The sequence below is a fragment of the Sceloporus occidentalis genome, unplaced genomic scaffold, assembly GCF_023333645.1.
Source record: "Sceloporus occidentalis isolate IW3139 unplaced genomic scaffold, rSceOcc1.0.p SCAF_2, whole genome shotgun sequence".
Lineage (NCBI taxonomy): Eukaryota > Metazoa > Chordata > Lepidosauria > Squamata > Phrynosomatidae > Sceloporus > Sceloporus occidentalis.
In genome coordinates, this window is record NW_028316982.1 from 38,075,422 (window position 1) to 38,099,851 (window position 24,430).

The following is a 24,430-nucleotide window of genomic DNA, read 5'->3' on the forward strand; positions in this document are numbered from 1 at the left end:
TGCTGCTCCAGAGACTAGGACCCAGAGCAGTGGATGCAAGCTCCAGGAAAAGAGATTCCACCTCAATAATAGGAGGACCTTTCTGACAGTAAGGGCTGTTCGACAGTGGAACACACTCCCTCGGAGTGTAGTGGAATCTCCTTCCTTAGAGGTTTTTAAACAGAGGCTGGATGGCCATCCGTCGGGGATGCTTTGATTGAGATTTCCTGCATGGCAGGGGGTTGGACTGGATGGCCCTTGTGGTCTCTTCCAACTCTATGATTCTATGATTCTATTGTAGTGTTATAAAAGACACACTAGTATATCCAGCCCAGTAATTTACCACTAGTTTGTCTTCTTTTTAAAAAATGTTTATTTATTAGTTTTCACATGTAAGTCATCAAAACTATGAAACAATAAGACAAACGTATCTATACGTATAATACATTCCCTCCACATCAAATCAAATCCACCAGCACAACACAACAACATTTAAAAAAAAGACTTCCCACTTCTGATTCTTTAGTCTAAATTTATCAAATAATTACAATTCTACTGGACTTAAATATCCAAATTAATATGTACCTCTTCTCCTAACCACATAAAATTATGTATATTTCAAAACCTGCCAATGTTATAATCTCTTCCCTTTCTTGTATATACCTCAGAAATAACATCCACTCTTCCACAAAGTTATTCATAGGTTTTTCCTTTAATAATGTAGTTACAGTGGACCCTTGTTATATGCTGGAGTTTGGTCCCCAGTGTATAACAAAATCCGTGTATGCTCAAGTCCCATTAAATATAATAATATAGCAAAATGGTGTCCCTTATAAAAAACTGAAAAGCAAGGTTTGATATTTGAAACTTATACTTTTTTTGAACATTTTCAAAACATGGATACTTGAATCTGTGTATAAAAAATCCATGTATAAGAAGGGCCAACTGTAATTGGTTCATCTCAGCAAATACAAATATCTTCACTATTACAATCTAGTCCTCTACTGATGACATAGCTGTACTCTTCCACATTTGTTGCTATAATATTCCCACTGCTGTGATCAATACTGTAGCAATTTCCATATGTTCTTAACATCTTACTTTTATTTAATATTTTTAATAATAATAATAACAAAAAAAGTTCTAGCTAGAGACACATTTTTTTCTTAAGTACCTTTTCATCTTGCAATGGATCTGTTTTCAGTACTTTTTTGCCTTGTTGCACATTCACCATATATGACAGTATGGCCCAATTTGTTCATTATATTCCAGCATTTATATTTAACCCCTTTTAACTCCTACATCTTGGTTAATTTCTGGCATCAAGTACCATCTAAACATTTTATGAAGATTATCTTTCAAATTATACAATAATGTAAATTTCAAAACCATATTTTCCCCCAAATCTTCAGTTAAATTTTTGGAGTGTGGTAGATTTTCCTTCTTTGGAGCTTTTTAAATAGAGGCTGGATGGCCCTTGAGGTCTCTTCCAACTTTATGATTCTTTGAATATTATATTCAAAAAAATTTTGCCCACTTAATCACACACCTCTGTTGCTTCTTAAAACAAGTGGCTTGGGACCAAATCAATACTGGAAAATCTATAATAATAATTTGCTATTCTCTAATTTTCTTTCCATCTGTATTTGTAGATGAGGCCTGAAACCAGGTGTTGAAAGTTCCTTTTTCTTAACTAAGAAATTTCCAACCAATTTTGCTTGTGGAAATAGCTGCCAATCATTTTTTTGAATAGTCAAAACATTTTTCAGCCTGGTGTGGCAAATAATGACTTTGGTGACCCACATTGCCTGCTGATTTCTTGAAAATTGTTTTGTATGCATTTTTTGTCTATCTTTGCAGGCATTCCATAAAAGTAAATGCTTTTCTTTAACCAGACTCTGTTGAAATCTTAGTGTACATTTTCCATCACTTGAATTTTTGTGTTCATTTAAGTTGTATGTATGGTTATCTTGTTTTTTTAAACTGAAGTCCTGTAGGAGAGTAGTCCAAATATTTATACAGCTAACCTTTTGTTTTCTTTCTTTTGGAACAGACGGTTCATGGCATTTCTTCACTGCTGCACTTTTTCACACGGAGCAGTCTTTTTTTGTTAGCAAGTTGTTTATCTTTTACAACACAGCACATCTCTTTAAGACTGGCTTGGGTTTTACAACATATAGCTGAGGTAAGACATAGTATCTTTTTAATTTGTACTTTGTTTTAATTTGTTGTGTACCACCTTGTATTCCCTGCCAGGGGGACGGAGGGATATTAACTAACTAACTAAATCTCTGTTGAGCTTTGCATATGCTTATTCTTTATTCTGTCAAAGAATCCTCTTGATACAATTAGCATAAGAGTAAAGTGCATCTTGCTTAAATGACATGGATTTTAGAGTACATTTTTCATTATGAAATATGGCAACCAGTTATGTTATTAGTATTCAGATCTTGGCTTAATTGTTTGATCTTGTTATAATTTTACATGAACAAAATATATTTTCTAGCATATTCAGGTGAATTTGAGGCTCTATACTTTTATCTTGTACTGAATTACATGTAACTGTTATTTGCAATTAGTTATTTTCAGGCTTATTTTTCTTTGAAAAAGAGATTCAGCCAGTCAGAACTCTAAAAATTTTGGCTCTTGAACTTCCTTCCCAGAAAAATTAATTCAATTAGTCCCTCCAATATTGTGCGTGATGTCATTAGGTCCTGTGATGACATTTCCTGAATAGATGTGTGGGCATAGTTGGCATCTTGGTTTATGGCAAGGTCTTGTACCCATCTCCCCATCTGTTGTTTGTGCCCTTCTGTAAGTAAGTAACTGAAATTGGGAGGCTGTTTGTAGGCAAGTAAAGGCCTGCAAGCAAAAGCCCTTGAGAGGGCAGCATTATTTTCCAGAATAGGTTGTATTTCAATGGCGATACTTCTGAGCGGTCTCACTTGGGAGCTGTACGTATCCTGAAGGGGTACATCAAGAACTTCCTATTTTAGCTGTTATTATGAAGTAATGTTATATGAAGCTTGCATTGTTATTATTTTTACTGTTGTCCTCTTGCAATGAGACATAGTCTCTGTGTATTTGTCTTTAGGTAGAACAAGCTATTAAGGAGGATAATTGCTGCTTTGGAACAGTTGATACATGGCTGCTATATAAACTCACCAAAGGTGAGAAGGTGATTAAACAGAAAAACAATTACTATACTATGTGTACAGATATATAAATATAGTTGGATTCAAAGGCTGCACAGATGTATCCCACTCATATGGTTCATCTTAATTTTAGGAGTTGGCTTCTGTAATACAGTCCATGTTGCCTCTTGGTCCTCTGGAAAGTGCTTTCAGTGGGTGTCAGAGGGAGGATGGCAGGAAAAATTGTTTCCATGATCTACTTCTTCCATTATTCCATTAATAATCTTCCCCTTTGGAACTGGAGGTTGATTAAGGCACCTTATTGGGCTTTGGCAGAGTGACTTCTCGGACCCTGCAGGAGAGGCCAGAGATCTCTGATCTCTGCTTTAATCTTGATTGGGCACCAAAAGCCGGATGAGCTTCTAGCTTTGTGTATGGGTCTGCTACAGGGAAGTCAGTAGCATAGATGTCATCCATATATGCCACCCATAAAGGATGCTGGTTGATATCTTCACTTATTATCGGCTTCACTTGATATTTTTATATGGAGTTGCTGCAGCTTCCCCATGCTTGATGCGGCCTGACAGGGAACTAAAGTTTTTCATAATTAACAGAATAGCTGGCGACATATTAGACAAGTCCCTTGGGGGTTTGTTCTTAGAAGCTTATGAGAATATTTCTTTGAACTTTTCCCCTTTGAGTATGAAGCATTTACCTTAACTGCATGAGTTTCATGTTGTCTTCCCCACGTTCTCTTTTGCTGACATTCTGAAAGCTTATTCTCTCCCTGCCTTTAGCCTTTAGGTTTCCCACTGTATTATTCTTATCTTTCTCAAGTATTTCTCACTGTCTTATTCCTACCTTTGAACCATAGGAAAACTTCTACATCTAATTGTATATGTTTCTTTTCAATACCCAGGTTCTGTGTATGCTACAGAATATTCAAATGCCAGTTCCACTGGATTTTTTGATCCTTTTAAGGTATGAATAGTTCTCTTTGGAAAGCTATTGTGGTGTTTATATTGTATTGCTTTTAACAGGTTGTTTCTTATATGCATGTGTTTCAGCTCCAGTGGAGTACATTCCTTAGCAATTTACTTTCCATTCCAGTATCAATTTTTCCACCAGTAGAAGACACAAGGTAAGAGCCAATTGAATAAGTGTGTGTGTGTACATGTGGTTTTCTAAATGAAGGCATAGGCATCTGTGCATTTATATAGAAGCATGTAGTAAAAGAAACCCCAGCCAAATTTTGTTTAGAAGAGAAGTGACACATTTTTCACACTACTGATGTAAGAAGTTCAAATGTAGTTTATTCACTGACTTAAAAGTGCTAACTTTTAATCTTTATATTTATTTTAAGTCATAACTTCGGATCAGTTGATGGTGAAATATTTGGAGTGCCTATTAAAATAACAGCTTTGGTAAGTTATTCCCTCCTCTCCTTTTTGCTTAGTTAGCAAACAACAACTGGTGAGAGGAATATGTTTTGCAATGAAAAATAGACAGAGACTCACACACAATACATTGATTATTACTCAGATTGAAAAGACAGGTCAGGCTAGGCCCTTCAGAGGGTCAAGCTAGGATACTCAAATTGGAAAGACAAAGTGTTGGGGAATGAAAAGAGAGGGTTTAAAACCAAGCTCAGATGACACACAACAACCACCAAAAATGTCACCACATCTGTTTCAGTGATTTGCTATTAACAGCTAAATGTAGTTAATGAATTATGCAGCAGGTTATTGACTGTATAGCTTTGGTAAACACAATCTCTCCCCATAAGCACTGTGATTTGAGAGTGCTTATTGAGAGCCCTGATTGCACATTAGAGATACCAATGAGCAAATCCAGATCCCTCTTCTACCTGTATATCATGCCACTTGGAGTCTTTCTTATATAACCATGTCAGAGACACAGTTCCTGGTTTTTTCCTTCCTGTGTAATAGCAACATCGCTGATTACCTGTACAAAATTGGCCTATCTATGCTTTGTTTTTCCTGAGGATTTTTACCTCTTTAGATGTTTTGAGCTTCAGGTCTGAGGATTAACCCTGATCCAGGAGTTTTCTCTGGTCTGCATGATGCAGAGATCGTGTATTGTAAAAATTAAACTTTTATCTTACTGAAAATACACTTGATCCCTTGAAATTACTTTGATTCTGAACTTCATTCTACATGTTAATGCTTACATCATTGTACGAGATATCCTATAAGATGTTTTCATCTGTTCTTCAAATAGAAGTGCAAGTCCCATCAGCTTCAACCAGCATAGCCCATGCTGAGAAAAGCTGTTTAATTGCAGTTTAACATTTGAAGGGATGTACAATGTATAAATTGCTCCTGGTATAGAGTTTTGCTTGGTTTGAAAGGGAAGATAAGGACAGCCTATGTATCCTATGACATTGTAAATTAAATGTTTGCAAGTAAAAGCTATGTAGACAATGGCTTTATGACAATGGCTTTACAGTCCTTTTCGTTTACAGTGTTAAGCCAATGTGATTGGGCTAGCTTTTGTAGTGAAGTAGTTTTCTTAGTGGTGTGTAATGTCTGATTGTAAACCTAAGAAAAGAAATAATTAGCTATGTTGAGAGGCTCATTCCTCAGTCTCCCAGCTGCTTTTTCAAGAATGCATAGTGAAACTATATATCATATATATTTGACTATAGGTTAACCTCATGTATAAGTTGAGGATAGGTTTTAGGGCCAAAATTAGGGATTTGGATATGACCTGTAGATAAGTCAAGGGTAAAACATAGGGTCTCAACACCCTTCCTCCCCCCTTCCCCCCACAGCCTACCTTGCCTCCTCCTCCCCACACTGGCTGTCCTTCAAATGGCAGCCAGGCTGGGGAAAAGGCTTGGGGGCAAGCACTGGCCCTGCCTCCTCACCCTCCCCCTGGCTATCCTCCGAGGGGCAGTCAGGCTGGGGGTGAGGCTTTGGGAGCGAGCACTTGCCCTCCCTCTTCATCTTCATCCCGGCTGTCTCCCAAGGGGCAGCCAGGCTGGAGATGAGGTTTGGGCAGCAAGGGTTTGCCCTGCCTCCTCCTCTCCACTCTGGCTATCCTCTGAGGGGCAGCCAGACAGGGGACGAGGCTTGAGGGGCTAGTGCTTTCCCTGCCTCCTCCTCCTCCACAGCCCAGCTTTCGCTTCAAGGAACAGCCAGGTTGGGGAAGTTACTGTATTAACCCATATATAAATTGACTCAGGATTTTGGGATCAGTGTTTCTGTAATTTTTTCTGACTTATGAACGAATATATATGGTAACAGTAAACCCTAACATTTCTTGTTGTGTCCTTGTGCTCTTCAAATATACAGCACTGGCTTACACACTGAGTTCACTAAACCAGCACCAATTTAATGATATTCTGGGCTGGTTAAGGGAGTCATGGGCAAAGTCTCTTTTGGGGGACTCCTTCTTTTGTCATTGGGTCCAGGTCAGTTTGCTTGGCTAGGGGTGCTAGCCAGATGAGTTTAGCCATTCTTTTTATTTCCTATAAGGCTCCAGACCAACATTAGACTTGGGGGCAGTGTAAGAAATAAAGGATGGATAGATTCAAATCCACCCCCACAGTGCTGCTTGGAGAGCTAGACCAGGAAAAAACATAAGCATAGGGGAAATCAAACAATGGCAGTGAATTGTGGGAGGGCACTGAGGCCAAATTGTAATACTGGCCTTGACAGTACTGAAATGTTATTTTAACCAGCTAGTGTGTTGGGGGGCGGCGGAATGCAAGCCCTATGTGAAATTTGGATTGTTTTCTATTCTGTTTTTTTCTCCTCTCTTTTAAACAATAATCTATTAATTTTTCTAAAGCAACAGTTATCTTGTACTTCAGAAAGGCTAAATGTTCTCTGGAGCAGGTACTTGCTTTAACACTGACTTCTTGCCTGTGTTTTTGTTTTGTAGGTGGCAGACCAACAGGCAGCCATGTTTGGCCAATGTTGTTTCGATATTGGTGATCTTAAAGTCACCATGGGAACTGGTTCATTTTGGGATATAAACACTGGAAGTAAAGTTCATACATCTAAAAAAGGTAAAGCCATTCTGAAATTCTTGTTAATAGGAATCACTGTGGACAAAAGGAGGTTTACAGAGATTTTTAAAATAGCATACTTAAATATTTCAGATAGAATCATATAGTTATGATTGTAAAGATCAGCCCTGCAATCTACTTCCATAGCAAATTACAGACTGGTAATGGGTCAATTATGTTAGTCAGCAGATGCGGGATGGAAATGTCAGATAAATTACTAGATTTTGGAGGTGGTGGTGATGATGATGATGATGATGATGATGATATTTATTTGTACCCCACTCTTTTCCTAAAACTGGGACCCAGAGCAGCTCACAATATTAAAAGAACAGTACAACTAACAACATAGAAAAGTGGTGCCTTAAAATGGAATTAAATTATTACAGTATTAAAATAGATAGTTTATAGACTTATGAACAATCTCATTCATAGCCAAAACTTCTGAAGCCTGTTGAATTAAAATAATTTACTTATTAGTATGTATGTGCAGGAATATAATGTTAGATATTGGCATTTGGTACTGTAGTGGTAGCAGTTTTTAACATTCATCTCTTAAAGAGAACTAGACAGATTATTTCATTACAGAAACTAACAGTTTGCTCCACTGGAAAGGTTACCGTATCTGTGCCAGGTGTGTGTGTGTCATGCTTGGATGTAACCCCTTGAATGCTCAACTCTGTCTGTGTGTAACTCATACGGAATAGAGCTCAGAGTGGTGTGATGTGTTTTTATCCTGTTCGTTTTTAATTGTGTTTTAAATGTATTTTAAACTGTTTTTAAACATCTATTTTCAATAGTATTGTTGTTTAATTTTTAAAAAACATTAATGATGTCCATTTTACTCAACCTATTTTTTAATTTTGTAAGTCACCTTGGGTCCCTTGGTGGGAGAAAAACAAGGTATACATTGAATAAATGAATAAGATAGTTTTGGTATTTATTCTCACAAAGCATTTTATTTAAAAATTTAGAAAGTTTATAAATGTCATCAAGGAATGTGGGTGGTGGTGTAATGAGGGAGGACTATGTAAACAACACTGAATTATTTGGTGGAGTCCTGGAATAAAAATATTGGGCTTTTTCCAACAGTTCAGAAGGTAATCTTTCTATTTGTCAAGGGTCTTGAACCAGCAGGAGCTTTTGTTTATGATGGAAGAGACGGAAGGAAACTTTTGGTAATTCCCTTTTCTCTCCAGCCCACAACAACACATAGTTTTCTGGACGTTTACCTAGCCATTTGGGGCTGATTTCAGAGGCTGCAGGAACAAAGGAAAACTGATGAAAATTGCCTTCCTTCTCATTCCTAGAGGCCTTTGCTGAATCAAAAGCCCTTCCAGGAGTAATGACATTTCCTAATAAACAAACAAACATATCTTATTACTTTAAGGCTTGTATCCATTGGTTGGTTGGAAGATTGGGAAAGAGGTGACCTACTTAGCTGAAGGCAATGCTTCTGATACTGGGAATGCTATAAAATGGGCTCAGAGTTTAGGTGAGTAGCCTGAATTAAATAGTTAAGTCTTTAAATTAAGAGAAGGAATCTTTGGGCTGCAGACTTAACCCAATCCATGGACTGTCTGGCACATGGAAAATCATTTGGAGGCCTTTACCTACTCATTGGGAAAGTAATCTCTATATGTGCCTGTTTCACTCACAAAAGTATAACCCCAAAACATTTGGATGGGACCAGGTTGAGAAAGGTATTGTATAGTAAAGATTGACAATGTCTTCCATACATGTGGTTGAATCCTGATCTGGTCACACTGAGAAGAAACAAACTGGAATCAATTTATTTTAGTCTGTGTTCTCCAAGTAGGATTATGATTGGATCCAACCTAGAGTTTTTTTCTTTTCTTTCCATGTATTTTGAATTCAGACCCCAGTTATTCCCAACCAGTGTGAGCATTGGATTATTAAGGATTATGGGAGCTATAATCCAAACACTTTTTCTCCTTGTCAGAGTTAGCATGGTGTAGTAGTTTGAGCACTGGACTGTGAGTCTGAAGAACAGGTTTCAAATATCCACTTGACCATAGAAACCCACTGGGGTGGCCTTGGGCAAACTCTCTCAGTCTCAGAGAAGGGGAAAGGCAAATTCCTTCTGAACAAATCTTGCCAAGAAAACCTGATGATAATTTCCCTTTGGGTCTGCATAAGTCAGAAACGACTTGAAGGTACTCAACAACTATTCCAAACATATGGAGGGCAACAGGTTGGTAAGGTTGATTTAAATAATACTTTACAGTGATGTGAATGTCCCTAGTTGGGAGCTCACACACTCTTCCTTCCTAGTTCTCCAAAGTGTCCACAAGGAGGAATTCATTGTCCCTACTGCTCTGCCTCTTGGCTGTTGCTGGCTGTCCCCTTGTCCTCTCTGAGTATGCATGTAGGGGTAAGAGCATCTTCTGTTTACCTTGCATGTTTCTTCTGGATAGTTCTATCCATTTTGCCCAGAAGAGGAAAACAAGTAAATAGTGATGGTGAAAAGAAGAGCCCCCTGCAAACCCAGTCCTATCTGACCATGCTCCCCGCCCCCCCGCCCCAACCTGGAACTAGTACCATTTATTGCCTGTTTATTGAACCATTTCCTGTATTGCTATGTACTGTATATGTTTTATCCTACTTGAGAGTATGTATTTTCCCTGGAAAATGATTAACCATTCATTATGAAGCCTCGCCCTCCCGCCAGTCCATCTGCCTTGGTCCAGGCCTCGGAGGCAGAGAGGAACTGCTGGACCTCTTACCCTTTCCCTCCACCACTCCCTTCTCCTTCTGTGTCTTGTCTTTTTAGATTGTAAGCCCAAGGGCAGGGAATCGTCTAACTAAAAGATTGTATGTACAGCGCTGTGTAAATTTACAGCGCTTCATAAATAAAGGTTAATAATAATAATAATAATAGAACTGTCAGGATGCTCGGACACTAATAGCTGAACTGAGAGTTGTGAGAAGGACTCTTGTTAGTCCAGGAGTTCATAAGGACTATTTGTTTATTCTTTCAGTAAGCTTTTGATTTTACTGTAGGGAAAACCTGAAAATGTTTGGAAAACGGTGGTGGGTTAAACTATATCTTGTTCTTTCACAGATCTTTTTGCCAGTGCTGATGAGACGTCAAAAATGGCCCACAGCCTTGTAAATTCAGGAGGAGTTTGTTTTGTCCCCTCTTTTAGTGGATTGCAGGTAAAAGTACTGTACTATCTATATTTACTGAGATGGCAGCTGTCTTTTTGCCCCTAAATGTGATCATGTAACATAAAATACATATGTCATTCAATATCTTTCCCATCAGTAGAGAGTTAAAATGGTTTATATGTTGAATAATGATATTTAAGACAATGTCTATATGATGCTTATTGCTGTCTTAATTTTCTTCTTCTTACTATGCTGCCTGTTATTATCATCTGTAAGTTATTTTTTCCTTAAAATTTCAGTCCATTCTTAAACATCTGCCAGCAGAACATATTCTTGCATCTTATTTCATTATTTTTTGTTTTAGATTCCAGTGAATGACCCTTATGCATGTACTTCTTTTATGGGGATCACAGCTTCCACCACCAGAAAACATCTTGTTCGAGCTATGCTGGAATCTATAGCTTTCAGGTACTATATTGTTCAGAGTTTACAAACATGCTAAAAAAATTAGACCAGGCTCAATGTGCCCTATACTAGTTTCTGCTAAATGTTTGAATTGCACTGGAAAACAAAGAAAAAACCTTCAAATCCAGATAGTATGGACAGCCACATATATAGCATCAGATTAAAACATTACTCACAATGGAAAATATTCTAGAAATTACATAATCTTACTTCCTGTTTGCTTATCACCATTTCTTCACTGTGCTTTGTTCTGTCTGTAGTCATCCACTACAATCCCTGTTGCCTCCTCTCCGTAAATGAATATTTTAATGTAAACCTTGTAGAAATTGCACTTCTCTTTTGAGATGCTACTTGCATTTAGAATCTTACAGGCGGAGACAGCAGATTGAATCTAGAGTGTCTGTAAGTAGAACTGTGTTCCTAAGATATTCTAGTTGGAGGAGAGCAAGGAAAAGTGATTTTTACAAATTCCTTCTTCTCCTAGCTTCATATATATCTTGAAATTCTTTGGAGGAGTGGTTGCTCCTCAAATCATGTTCATGTTGGACTTCAGTCTCTCAAAATGGAAACAGCTGTTCTTTTACTAGAAGGACAGTTATGGCACTAGCCTAACTTCTTCCATTTTTGTCTAGGATCCATTGTAAATTCTCAATTTATCTTCTGTTTCTAACTTATTTCTTTCTTGAGCATTCTTCTTCCTTCAAAATAGCTCATAAAATTTCTCCGAAAATAGGTGCTATATCATTTACTGTTTAATTTCTAAATTCCAGTTGAACAGCTAGAATTTCCATTCTAGAGTAGTTTAACTATGGACATAGTATATCCATGGACAGGGAAATTATTGTTTCTAAAAATTTTAACATTGTGGCAAATATCGCAATAGCAAGTACATTTCTATACTGTTTATCAGTGAACTGGCACTCCCTAAGCCAGGGGTAGGCAACCTACGGCCTGCGGGCCGGATCCGGCCCGCCAAGGCCTTCCCAGCGGCCCCTGCGCAGTCCTGCCGCCGATTGCCGCCGATCGCCCCGTTTTTCCGCCGCTCCGGGCGCCATTTTGTTTTTCAAAATGGCGGCCGAAGTCTCACGTGATCTCAGGATGGCAAAGGTCACGCGAGACTCCGTCGCCATTTTGAAAAACAAAATGGCGGCGCCCATCTAGGAGGCCCGGTGCAGCCCCTGGAGCACTCCAACAGGGCTCCAGGGGCTGCAGCAGGCCTGCAGCAGGCTCCACTTCGCCCTCTGCCCTCCTCCTCCTCCTCCCTAAGAGCAGGGAAAGGAGGAGGAGGAGGCAGAAGGAGTGTAGAGTGAGGGAGAAAGGGAGCCAGGGAGCCAGAGCTGCAGCCACAGCCAGGCAAGAGGTTGGTTCATTGGATGAGGGGGTTAGCTAAAGCTACACCAACTACTTGTGGCTTTCTGGGTTGAGCCAGTGCATGCTTGCTGCCTTTAATTTTGAATTGCATTTTAGCAATTTCCATGCCTGTATCTTTAATATTATTATGATTATTATTATTTACTTGCCCTTGGTGTACTTTCTGCAAAATTCCCTCTCAATGAGAAAGAGGAGGAGGAGGAGGATGAGAAAGAGGAAGAGGAGGAGTGTGACTTTCCAAAGTGCATTTCTGTGTATTTTTGGGACATTTATTGCTGAAAGGTCTGCTGTAACAATGATAGTAGTGGTGATGATGATGATGATGATGCTTCAGTGGAAGCTCCACTCCTGGCATGTGGCTCCACCCCTGGAGGGTGGAAGCTCCACCCCGGCATGCGGCTCCGCCCCTGGAGGGTGGAAGTTCCACCCCCAGGATGTGGCTCCGCCCCTGGGGGTTGGAAGGTCCACCCCTGGCATGCGGCTCCGTCCCCGGAGGGTGGAAGCTCCACCCCCGGCTTCGGCCCCCCAGTTGTCTGAGGGACAGCAACCTGGCCCCCGGCTCAAAAAAGTTGCCTACCCCTGCCCTAAGCAGTTTACAATGTGTAATCCAGTTCCCTGCAACAAGCTGATTACTCATTTTACCGACCTGCAAAAGGATGGAAGGCTAGATGGACCTTGGAGCCCTCCTCTAGGATCAAACTTTCAATATTGTGGCTGCAGTACCAGTATTTAACTACTGCTGCACCAGGGCTCCTTGAAATAGTTCAGTGTGTTATTATTTGAAGGGTTGAATGTGGGCTTCCTTACACTTACTGACATTCCTACTTTTTTTAACTTAGGAGGTAGTATACTAATCTTGATTATGACCTCTGTCTTTTGCCTTATAAGACAATCTATGCACTAATAATAATTTGGAAACCAAACAACTTCAGTATACCCCCCAGCTCATCGGATTAAAATCATGTTGGACAGAACAGGGCTGCCACTGGTACAGTGTTTGGGTTTTGCATATTGATCCTGGGAGCTCCTCATTGCTGTGTAATTTTTTACGGTGATACAAAACTTTCCTATTTCAAAAGGTTTTGGATTATACTAATTTTTGTATGTTTTAACCATGCTTTACTTTTGCTAGTTTTACTTGAATGTCTTATATATGTCACTTTACCATTATCTTATTTTTACCCTTAATTATCTATCTTGTCTTCATTGAATAGTTTTTCACTCACAGCATACTGCACTTCAAAAGTTACGGTAACTTTTGTGTACATGTTTACATTTCTGCTTTTTTTTAAAGGAACAAACAGCTCTATGACACCATCACAAGAGATGTGAGCATACTACCTACATCCATTCGGTATGTTCATGCTGTATCCAAAATGTCAATATTTGTATATCTTAAGTGAATTTTTTTTAATAAATATGAGTCTAATTTCCAAGAGTTTGGTTTAAAAGCCATTCACAGGAAGCTCTTCTTTATTTGGTGCAAACCTATTGATTCAAGCTTCAGAATAGATAGTAAAGCTTCCTATTTGTCTCTGTTATTACCTTCAAAGCTATTAACAACTTAGTGATTTCTGTAGCACTTTGGCAAATCACTCATTTCTAGCCTTTTCGAAGTCAAGAACACTTTTAGCTTGGCAGTCCTTTTGTGAAGACAAATTATGTAATAGCCTTTAAATTGCCTCTTAATGCAAAGGTGGGCAACTTTGGCAGATCCTAATGCACATTTTCTGCTCTTTGGATTTTCTGGGGGCTTCACAGACTGCTAAATATGCACCTCCAAATAGGGAAAGACCTGTGATGGCTAAAAGTCCATTCTGTTTTTGAACAATGAATGCTTTTACGTTAAGTGTGTGTGTGTGTGTGAGAGAGAGAGAGAGAGAGAGAGAGTATGCTCACACATGCAGGTACAGAACCTATTTAAAAGACATAGCGACATTCCTGGAAAACTGCAGGAGAGACCAAACACATTTTCTTTTGCAGAGAAAGGGCAGATCAGGGGAATTAGGATCAGGGCACAAAAGCAGTTTTGGGGATTACATGCCCACCCCTGACTGGATATAATTTCTGCAATCAAATGCTGCTGTTTCTTCTGTGTCTTCAAGTCATTTTCAACTTATGGTGACCCTTAAGGGAAACCTATCAGAGGGTTTTCTGAATGTGTAACTTATTTAAGGTCACCCAGTAGATTGGCACCCACTGCACCACATGGGGAACTACATGCTTCTACCTAGAATGAAAGTCCTGAACATAATGTTAAGCTTAAATTGATGCAAAACATGATGCTCTTCTCTGTATTATAACACAAATGATAGTTAAGTAAGTAGCCACATTCTTTATCTAACTGAAGTTTCCAGACGGTGTTGAAAGGCATCCTTGTATGCAGTTTATTTAGTACTGGAGATAATAAGAACATACATCACTATAAGTAGGGCTTTTATATCCAGGATTGGTTGCAGCTGGCAGTTTAGCCTTACCTAGGAGAAGGTGGTGTTTCCACTTCTTAGACCTCTGCTAATAAAGATTGGTATCTCAGCATCCTCATCTGAAAGTCTGATATTTCAGGACTGATTGTAGAGATTTACACTATACATCCTTGGTGTGGAATCTCAGGAATCTTTATATTACACAATTATACCACTGTGATTGTCAGGGATGATGGGAGTTGTTGCTCTACACCTCAGGCTGTAACTCACCACCTTGTTAATGAAGCTGAGCTGACCAGCTTTGGTCAGTGGTTTTTGCTTTCTCCCAAAGCAGCAGAGTTTTCTGAGAATAGGCTGAAGACCCTGACAATCTTCTCCAAGCCTTCTCACTGTTCTTCTTCAGATGTCTCCAAGCACCATCAGGATTCTGCTGGTTCTTGTATCTTCACTCAAGACACCAACACAACTCAGTAGTCTTAGATAAAAGATCTACTTTATTCTATTATATACAGTTACTATCTCTATATGCCCAACAATCCACAATATCTCTACACTCTACCAATACTCCTCAACTACCCACAAGTTACATTAGCAAAACTGGCAATTATTATAGCAAATGTTTGTTACCACGCACTAGACAATTACCACCCAGTGGGTGTGTACATTCACAAAGATTGGTTGACTTTTGTTCATCCCATACTCAAGTCCAACCCATGAACATCATCTGATCACCTTGTACATGTAACAAGTCTCAGGTGTTACCAATGTACATTCCTTCATTTTGTCCTTGGCTCCCAAGACTTCTAAATTATATCATCCTTTACACCTGTGTGATTTCTTAATTGTTCATGCTTAGTCATTCTGACTCTCACATACATATTTTATTTCTATAACTGCATGTCCCATGTTGCATTTCCTTGACAGTGATTTCACTTCAACTGCCATGGCTGCATCCTATGGAATTTTGGGGTTCGTAGTTTACTCACCAGAGGAGATCCCTGACTGAAAATTCCAAATGCCCATTCCTAAATTTCAAGTCCCAGGATTCCATAGGATGAAACTATGACAGTTAAAGTGGAATCATAGCACTCTAATTGTGTGGTGTGAAAGGGCCCTCAGACATGGGGAAAATTAGTAGTAGTAATTGAAAAAGAAATTGATTGTACTAAAATGCTTCAAAAATTGCTTATTTAAATAGCTTAGGTTTCTAGAGCTCTTTAAATACCATTACCTTTTCTTCTCTTTAAAATCACTTTAACATATTTAACAGCCCAGTATGTTATATAGTAATCTGTTCCTGACAATAAAAAAAATTTGTGTGGAAGAATGTTATTTCCTATATTTCCTACAGCTACAATAAGAGGACTAAGAACAATTTACTAGGTTTGAATATAATGATAATTCTAAAAGAAAATGAGTAATGTCTCCTTCTTTGTGAAATAATAATGTTCTTGTATTACATTATCCATACAGTGTTCTAAAATCTTCATCAACTACAGAGACTTTAATTTTCATTTAATTAAAAACCTCTTGAGGCCATATGGGTAAATAAACACCAAATGTGGGAGTAATTATCCAGGAAAAACAACAAAAAGTTTGTACAATTTTTTAGAGTAACAGACAGATGTGCTGTAGTAGGCTTGAAGTTGACAAAACCTAAGCAACTTGTGGCTTCCAAATGAACATCTTAATAGCCAGTTATGATCACTTAGCATGCTGAGAAGCCCAATTCAGCAATGGCCCAACAAATTTTAATAGTTCATAATTCTGGTCTAGAATGGCTTCTGGGTCACTTCTGATCCCAAAAGGTGGTAAAGTCATCATCATGGTTTTCAGAGGCATTTGGGGCATCTTTTTTCAGAATTGTGTATGTGTGTGTCAGGGGTTTGGTGCTTCATGGTCCTCAGGGAGAGGGGACAAAATGTGGCCTCCCAATCCTAGACAGTTGTCCATCCCTAATGTATACGAAAGAAGAATGGAAGGGTGAAATAAGGTGATAATGATTTTGTATCTCAGACAGTGAAGTCCGCATCTGATAGACAAGAAATTGTATCATTAAGATGCAAGTTGATTGTGTAAGTTAGTACCAAGAACCACCAATGTACTACCTTGTTAACATGAATAGCTTCCAAGAGGCAGCCCTCAGCATAATTCTAATATGTATGCTGGAATTACTGTACAGCCTTTGGATTCTTCTTAACAACGTAAGGTTGTCAATTTATATCAAAGAGGCTAAAATATACAATGAAAATGTATGTAGGTGGTATAAAGAGAGTTGTGTGGTGGGAAGGGTGTATTTTTTCACTAGTTGTTTTGGTGGTCAACTGTAGATCTGCTATGGTAAAAACCTTGCTCTCTAGCCAAGAGATTTTCTGAGTCTAATTCTGCAGCTTGCCTAAAAGGTTCCTCACATAAAATTTAATCACTAAAATGGTTTTATTCCCTCCCCTTCCCCACAGAGCTGATGGTGGTGTCAGTAAAAATAATTTTGTGATGCAGATGACTTCTGATTTAATTAATAAAAAGATAAACAGGCCTGTAAGTACAGACATGTCTTGTCTTGGAGCAGCTTTTCTAGCAGGACTTGCTGTAGGTACGTATCATTCAAAAATTAGGGGTGGCCTGTTTTAAGAGGAAGAAGAAATGTGAAAGCTCTGCCTCCATAGGTATTTACAGAGTATGATGGTGTAAAGATGAGAGGCGAGCTTAAAGTAACATAAGTCATAGCTAAAAGAGTACCAGCTATGGTACTAGTTCCTAACAGTTCCATTTCAATTACTTTTTCAGAAAATAAACAGCATTGTAAAACTGGCAAAAGTGTGTCCTGGAATATGATCCCTGTAATTGTGAGATACGTCTGAAGCAACCTACCAAATGATAGTTGCTCTGATTCATCAAAAGTTATTCTCACAGAGTTCTTTTTTAATTCAGTACAACTTAAGATAGATTGAACTCCCTCCCTCCCCCCCTCTCTGTATATATATATACCTTTTGAAAATTAAAAATTTCTTAGGTGACATAGAAAAGTTTGGTTTCATATAGTGAAAATGAAGAGAACTGGTACTAGCTTCAAAGGGAGGTTCAAATCTATGATGATGTCAGTCTGTCCTGTTAATAGCTTTCACAAGAAAAGTTCAGTTGATGCCTGTCAGTTAATTATATATGTCATTACTGGTTATGCTAATTCTTCTAGATCATATTTGTTTTGTAGTTCTAGAATATTTAAAAATGGTTTTGTTAATTAGTGTCTGGACTAATTCCTTTCTTGGCTCTACTAGTTTTCAAACTAGATTTACATACTCTTCTGATAACACTGTTGGACACAAAAGAGAATGTTTTGTGTGTTGTTTATAGGATTCTGGAATGACAAAGAACAGCTGAAGAAACTAAGACGAACTGAGATGGTTTTCAAACCACAAAAGGAGCCAAAGGAATATGAACCTGCCATGAGTAACTGGATAAAAGCTGTTCATCGTTCTCTCTCTTGGTATAGCCAGACATCGCATGATGAGATCACTGCAAAACTGTAGATGAATATACAGTGCGCCCTTGCCTTATGCAGGGATCCATTCCGTATCCCCCTGCGTAAGGCAAATAGCACGTATGCTCAAGCCCCATTGAAAATGATGGGGCTCGTATGTGGCATGGTGCATGTGTGCAAGCCATTGTTAGTTCTGTCACACGGTTTTCAGAATAAGCTAAAAGCCGCATAAGAGGCACCCGCGTATGACTCAGGCTCACTGTATATGAAAGGTTGGTTTGTAGAGCAACCTACAACTCCAATCCTGATTTTGAATTGACTGTTTACTATTTGGTATTTGGTAAGCTTATTTAAAATGCACCAACTGGAACAGCACTGACCACCATACAGTGGTCAAGAAATTAAATGCCAGTGTTTCATACATGCCAAAGGGATGGTTTATTGTAATGATCAGACTAGAAGTGATGACAGAGACGTAAGAATTCAGCTTGACCTTTTTTTAAAAAAGCACATAAACCCCCATGCATTCAGATACCATCCTCAGAAAAGGGTAAGAATCTGTGTCTGCTTCTGTATGAAAAAATCTGTGTTGGCATCTTGGTGGAAAACCTAGAGACAGAGGTGCTTTTACACATATTTGGTGAGAGCATTAAAACTTTAAACCATTAAAGAAGAGTCAATTGTGGATGAGAAATGATTTATCATAAATTATAAAATTTATTTTAATTGCTGTTGACAAAATATAAATATTAATTTAAACCTAAAAAATAAAATGATTAAAACTGGCTAAATATGTCAATCCATCTCACAGTCGGTCCTCTGTATCCACAGATTTTTTAATCCATAGTTTCAATTATCCACTGCTTGAAAATATCAATATAAATTCCAAAAGCTAACTTTGTTTTTGCCATTTCGTATTTAATGGGACTTAAGCATCCATGGATTTTGATATCCATGGGGGGAGCCTGGAACCAAACCCCAGTGGATACTAGGACCCTGCTGTAATGTGAAGTGTTACTTAAGATTTTTAAAAAGTCAACATTGTGGATGTTTAACCATTAAAATAACAAATGTTAAAATAGTTGTCAGAAAAAATGTAACAAGTGATAACTAATTAATTTTTAATTACAGTACTTCTTTCAAAGTCTTAACTTTGGGCCTAAGTCAAGAAACTTTGATTAGAATGGAACACAGCAAAAAACATTTAGCTTTTTGTCAGTCTTAGCATTTCATTTAATATATAATTATTTCTAACTTGACATAAGCAAAAACATAACTTAGTAAATATGGCCATTTGCCCACTGAGTGTTTCTTCAAGGAAAGAAACACTGAGACCAATTGCAAACCTCCCTTTGCAATAATTAACTTCATTTTTTTTTACTATAATGGCTGGAAAAATTTGAATTCTGGTTACATATGAAAGAGAGTCTTAATTTATGGGTGGGGGTACCCCGTTCCTATTCTCCTGGGCAGGATGCAGAACTTATGACCCCCAAAATGTGGTTGTACTCATTATATCCAAGACATGCTTCCCAGCGGCCAGGCATGATAGGAACAGAAGTCAGACAACATTTGCAGGGTGACAGGTTCTCCAGCCATATTTTGGGAGGTAGGATAATATACAGGCAAACCTTATGGAATATTACCATTAATGCAGAATCCTGGGGCCCTTTTTGAAGCTTAAAAAAATGGGAGTGTGAGGTGTGAACAGATTTTTTTACCTTTTACTTTCAAGTTGTTAATGTTAGTGTTTCCAGATTCAGGAGCATGTCAGGATTGTTTTCTGCATATCAGAAAGTCAGCATGACCTAAGTCCTTCAAGGATGGACCATGTGAATTTCAACTGTTATTTCAAGTGTTTCAGATCTTGCCACAATCATCATCTTCCAAATCCAATCTTTATACAAATTAAGCAAGATTAACAAGAGTATAGCAAATAGCATTTGTGCCCAATATTATCATTAGCAAGTCTGCAGCAAAAACTCTTTCTTGAAAAAAAAAAAACCAAACATCTCTTCAAGGGAGTTTTGAAACAGTATAAGGAGCCAATCAAAGAGAAAACTCGGTTAATTTCCACAAAAGTTACTAGTGCCATCAGGCTAGCTGACGAGACTGTTCTGCATGAGGCAAAGGTCAAGATGGCATTACTATCCATTCTATGTACACAAGCCAGTTAGAGTGGTGGTTGATGTTATTTCAGCACTCATATGGCCTCTCCACCATAACTGATGAAGTCTAGTTTAGGATGGCAGATCTAAACATGTGTCATAATAGATTTATCCTCCAAGAACCCTTTCATACTGCGGAATTATAGTACAATGCTTTCACTTTAACTGCCATAGCTACTTCCTAGGGAATTTTGGGATTTGTAGTATGGCAAAGCAGTAGAGTTCTCTGTCTGCGAATTATAAATAGCTCTCCCTAAACCGTAAATATCAGGTTCCAGCAGGTTGGAACCATTCCATTTAAATGGAATCAGTGCTGTAATTGTGTCGTGTGAAATGACCCCAGGCTGAGGAGGGAAGTGCCGGTGGAGAAGGAGGATGCCCTCCAAGATTTGCCTGTTGAGGCAATCACTTCACTCTGCCTAATTGAAGGGATGACTGTGAGTGAAATAATTATAGAGTTGTGTCAACCAGAGACTTCTTGGGATAGTAATTAAATTAGAACGTCAGAATTTTGTCATTGGAAAGTGTATTTTTTCCTCTGTGCTAAGTAGCTGTGAAATATGAGATACTTGGCCATTTGTGCCAAGTTATACATTCTGTAGAACTGTGGGGAATGGCTGTGGCCCTCCAGATGCTTTTTGGTTTACAACTCCTATTAGTCCTAGCCATTTTAGCCAGTGATGAGAAATTATGGGAGATGAGATGCATAAAACATACTGGAAGCCATAGTTGCCCACCCTTGTTCTTGAAACACAGAAAACTGCCTTATACTGAATCAATCAATCAATTTCAATATTTACTGAATTGATTGGCAGTGGCTTAGGAATTTCAGACAAGAAACTCCAAAGACACTCCAGCATTGCCTGGAGTTGTGGAGGATTTTTATTTGATTTTTCTTTATGTTGGTAAAGGAAAGGGAAGGAATAAAAATAGGCTTTTCCAGGGAGGAATATTTTTGACAAAAAATCCCCTTAGGCAAGGGAAATAAGTTATAGAGTGGCATAGCCTTGGCAACAGGTCACTTCCTTTTAATCTATAATTCAGTCTGTAGGACTAGGGATACTATACTGCTACAGAGATATTTAGGGATGAGGATTCCAGAAGGTTAGGATCAATGAGAAAATGTGGCTAGGATGTATTTTGCATCATCATGAAGCTAAGACCTCAGTAAACCTCCAGTACATGTTTATAAATTTCTGGTCCACAGTCATAATTAAGCTTAGTAAATAATAGTAAATGAACTATGCTGCTCTAGTACTGAAAAGATGGATTCTAGTCAAATTTTAAATGCATATTTCTGATATATGCTGCCATGTATCACCATCCTCAAGTGCCTAGATAAGAAGTTCAAATTGACAATCTGTACTGTATTACTGCATTTATAGCTAGATCCTGGACATAACTGAGGCATCTAGTTAACTGTGTTTTATCTTCATAATAGCTTTTATTCCTATATTGGTGTCTTAACAATGTTTACATGTTCCTCATTATATGGAGTAGTGTTGATTCAATATTGATTGATATATATATTTGAGAAAGACAAGAGCATAGAATTTGCGCAAAACAGAACTGTGAATGTCTGAGTAACATATTTTTTCATGTGGTCAGCCTATGACAGAATGTGTCTTGTAAATGTTACTTAGCTGACAAATACTCCTGTAAGCTATAGCCAAACAGATTTGTGATTCTGTATTAAAATCTTCTTGCACTATTCTGAATGAATGGAGATAGTGATAACCATGAGGTAAGAGTTACAATGTTATTTAATATCTTGGATGTTATCAATTAGCTAAGAACTGTATCAGACACTAAATTTTGGAGGCATATTTTTATAAACTAAAAAGAGATGTTAAGATTGCTAAATGGAAATTGTTTTTTATTTAGATTGTAATCTCTTTTGTTATATGTATATATTGATATTCAGTTGGAAGCATTAATACTGAGCTTGAAATTATTTCAAACTATATAATGTGTCACCTTTTTGTGTAATAAATTATTGCATTCAGGCTTTATTATTTTTATGTATTGACACTTAATACTGGAAAATGATCTGTTAGGGGAAGTGTTCCTATATCATGAAGAAGGCACACATGGGATTTTGTTACATCTGACATGGGGGGAACGTGCTGCTTAATACAGTAAGATTAAGCACTTAATTTCCTTTTTAAGACACCCCTTTGAGCTTAGGGGTGATTCTCTAGTCCAACAACGATTTTTCCTTCACAATATGTCTGTTATGCACTTTGCTTAAATGCATGAGATTTTCCTTTCATTTGGTTTGATTTCATGCTGAACATGTCAGAGAGCCATTATTTGCAAAGAATAAAAGGGAATGCATCTGTGCTGACTCACTTGCTATTTGAAAGCAATAGATATTGATGTTACTCCAGTCACAACTAGGAACTTGTTTTTCATGTTTGGAAATCTGTTACAGTATTTGTATTGTAAAGTTGCACTTTAAAAAAAGATAAGGAGAACCATGCTAGATGACAGCAAAAGCCTATCTATTTCAGCATTTCCTTCACATAGTGGCCATCGGTTGCTTATGGGAAGCACATAAACAGAATATTAATGCAATAATACCCTGCTCATGCTCCCCAGCAACTAATATACTTAAGATACTGGTTAGAGTATATATCTATATGACTAATAACCACTGATAGCCCTGTCCTTCATTAATTGCCCAATACTCCTTTGAAGCCTTCCAAGCTAGCATGCATCAGTATATCATGTGGTAGCAAATTTCACAGTTTAACTGTGAACATAAAAACGAACAAATACTTCTATGTCTTCTGGTAAATTTCTCCCACTGTTCAGCTTCAATGGATGACCCTGGATGCTAGTATTATGAGAGGGGGAAAGAAAGTTCTCTTTAGCCATTTCCTCTGCACAATGCGTAATTGAACCTCTCATGTTTCCCCTTATTTGACTTTCACCCCAAATCTCAAAATGATGATTTAATTTCCAGTTCCATCCTGGTGAATGCATTTTCATTTCAGCACTGGTGTTTCTAATTCTTTATAAGAAGAATGCTGTGATTTTGACTGCAATCAGAAATCTGCAATTTTAAACTAAATGCTGTCTGGTGTTTCCTTAAATACTACTGAGATTTAGTTCCAGGTAAATGGGTATGACACAGTACAATCTTGTGAACACTTACTTAAAAGTAAATCCTTTTGAACTTAAGCATTTCTTATTCATTTTATGAATAAACTTTATAGAGTTGTGGTTCTTAGCAACTACAGCTGTATTCAAGGTTCTTTTATTTTAACAAATAGTGAATGGTAAACACTTTGGCTTAGGTTATGCATCTGAGCCAAAGGAACATAAAACCTCCTTCTGTATATAGTCACACAGATAGAACTGAACCTGTCTGAGTCCAATGAGGATGACAGTGGATCTTTGGTGTCTGCTGGGGTTTGGTTCTAGGACTCCCGTGGATACTAAAATCCATGGATGCTCAGTCCCATTAAATATAATGGCATATTAAAATGGTGTCTATTATATAAAATGGGAAAATTGAAATTTTAGTTGTTGGAATTTTTTTAATATTGTCAAGTTGTGGATGGTTGAATCCATTGATAAAGAATCTGTGGATACAGAAGGCCAACTGTACTTTGCAGTAAATATGAAGAATATGTTTAGTCATAAGTGTGTCCAAAGTCCTAGTATTCTAACACAAATTATTTGTGGAAAATAGTTCTAAATGATTATTACAATCTGGCCAGTGCCTTGTTTTTGATATGACTGTACCCACTTTAAAATTAGGACTGGGCAATACTGATCTTCAGCTATTGTAGGACTGCAATTCCCAGCAGCTGTAGCTAACATAGTCAATAGTGAGGAATGGTGCCTGTTGCAGCCAAGAGCATTTAAAGGGCAACAGTTGCTCACCTTCATTTCAAGGGGTGGGAATTGGGCCAGTCTTCAAGTCGATAGACTGCAACTCTTAGCCATCCTCATCATGAACAAAGTTGGTTAGAACTAATAGGAGTTTCAGTCCAATAATATTGTTAGGACTGCACAACTCCTACCATACTAGGACACAAGTTGTTTCAATGCCTGGACTTGAGACTTTTATATTTTTAGAAACCAATTTGCTGGTCTAATTTCATTCAGAAACTGCAAAAAATGTTAGGCGGTAGACTTGAGGCAGGGATTGAGGTCTACTCAGTATTCTGTCCCCACTGTAAATCAGAGGAACCTTCTAAAGCTTTTGAAAAGCCATCCATGCGTCACCT

At 38.0% G+C, this 24,430-nt stretch overlaps 1 protein-coding gene across 2 annotated transcripts in view; it reads left to right on the forward strand.

The window, feature by feature from the left end:
* GK5 (glycerol kinase 5) overlaps positions 1 to 22,491 on the forward strand; it is a 41,816-nt gene extending 19,325 nt beyond the window's left edge. The window contains exons 5-16 of one of the 2 annotated variants that reach the window (XM_089509116.1): positions 2,033 to 2,164; positions 3,074 to 3,149; positions 4,033 to 4,094; positions 4,181 to 4,254; positions 4,477 to 4,537; positions 7,023 to 7,149; positions 8,537 to 8,641; positions 10,232 to 10,326; positions 10,643 to 10,746; positions 13,409 to 13,468; positions 17,000 to 17,133; positions 17,895 to 22,491. In XM_089509116.1, coding sequence (XP_089365242.1) covers positions 2,033 to 2,164; positions 3,074 to 3,149; positions 4,033 to 4,094; positions 4,181 to 4,254; positions 4,477 to 4,537; positions 7,023 to 7,149; positions 8,537 to 8,641; positions 10,232 to 10,326; positions 10,643 to 10,746; positions 13,409 to 13,468; positions 17,000 to 17,133; positions 17,895 to 18,070 — 1,206 coding nt within the window. In that variant the 3' untranslated portion in view covers positions 18,071 to 22,491. The remainder of the gene's footprint in view (positions 1 to 2,032; positions 2,165 to 3,073; positions 3,150 to 4,032; positions 4,095 to 4,180; positions 4,255 to 4,476; positions 4,538 to 7,022; positions 7,150 to 8,536; positions 8,642 to 10,231; positions 10,327 to 10,642; positions 10,747 to 13,408; positions 13,469 to 16,999; positions 17,134 to 17,894) is intronic. The other variant, XM_089509117.1, reaches the window with a different exon arrangement.
* Positions 22,492 to 24,430: the final 1,939 nt, after the last annotated feature.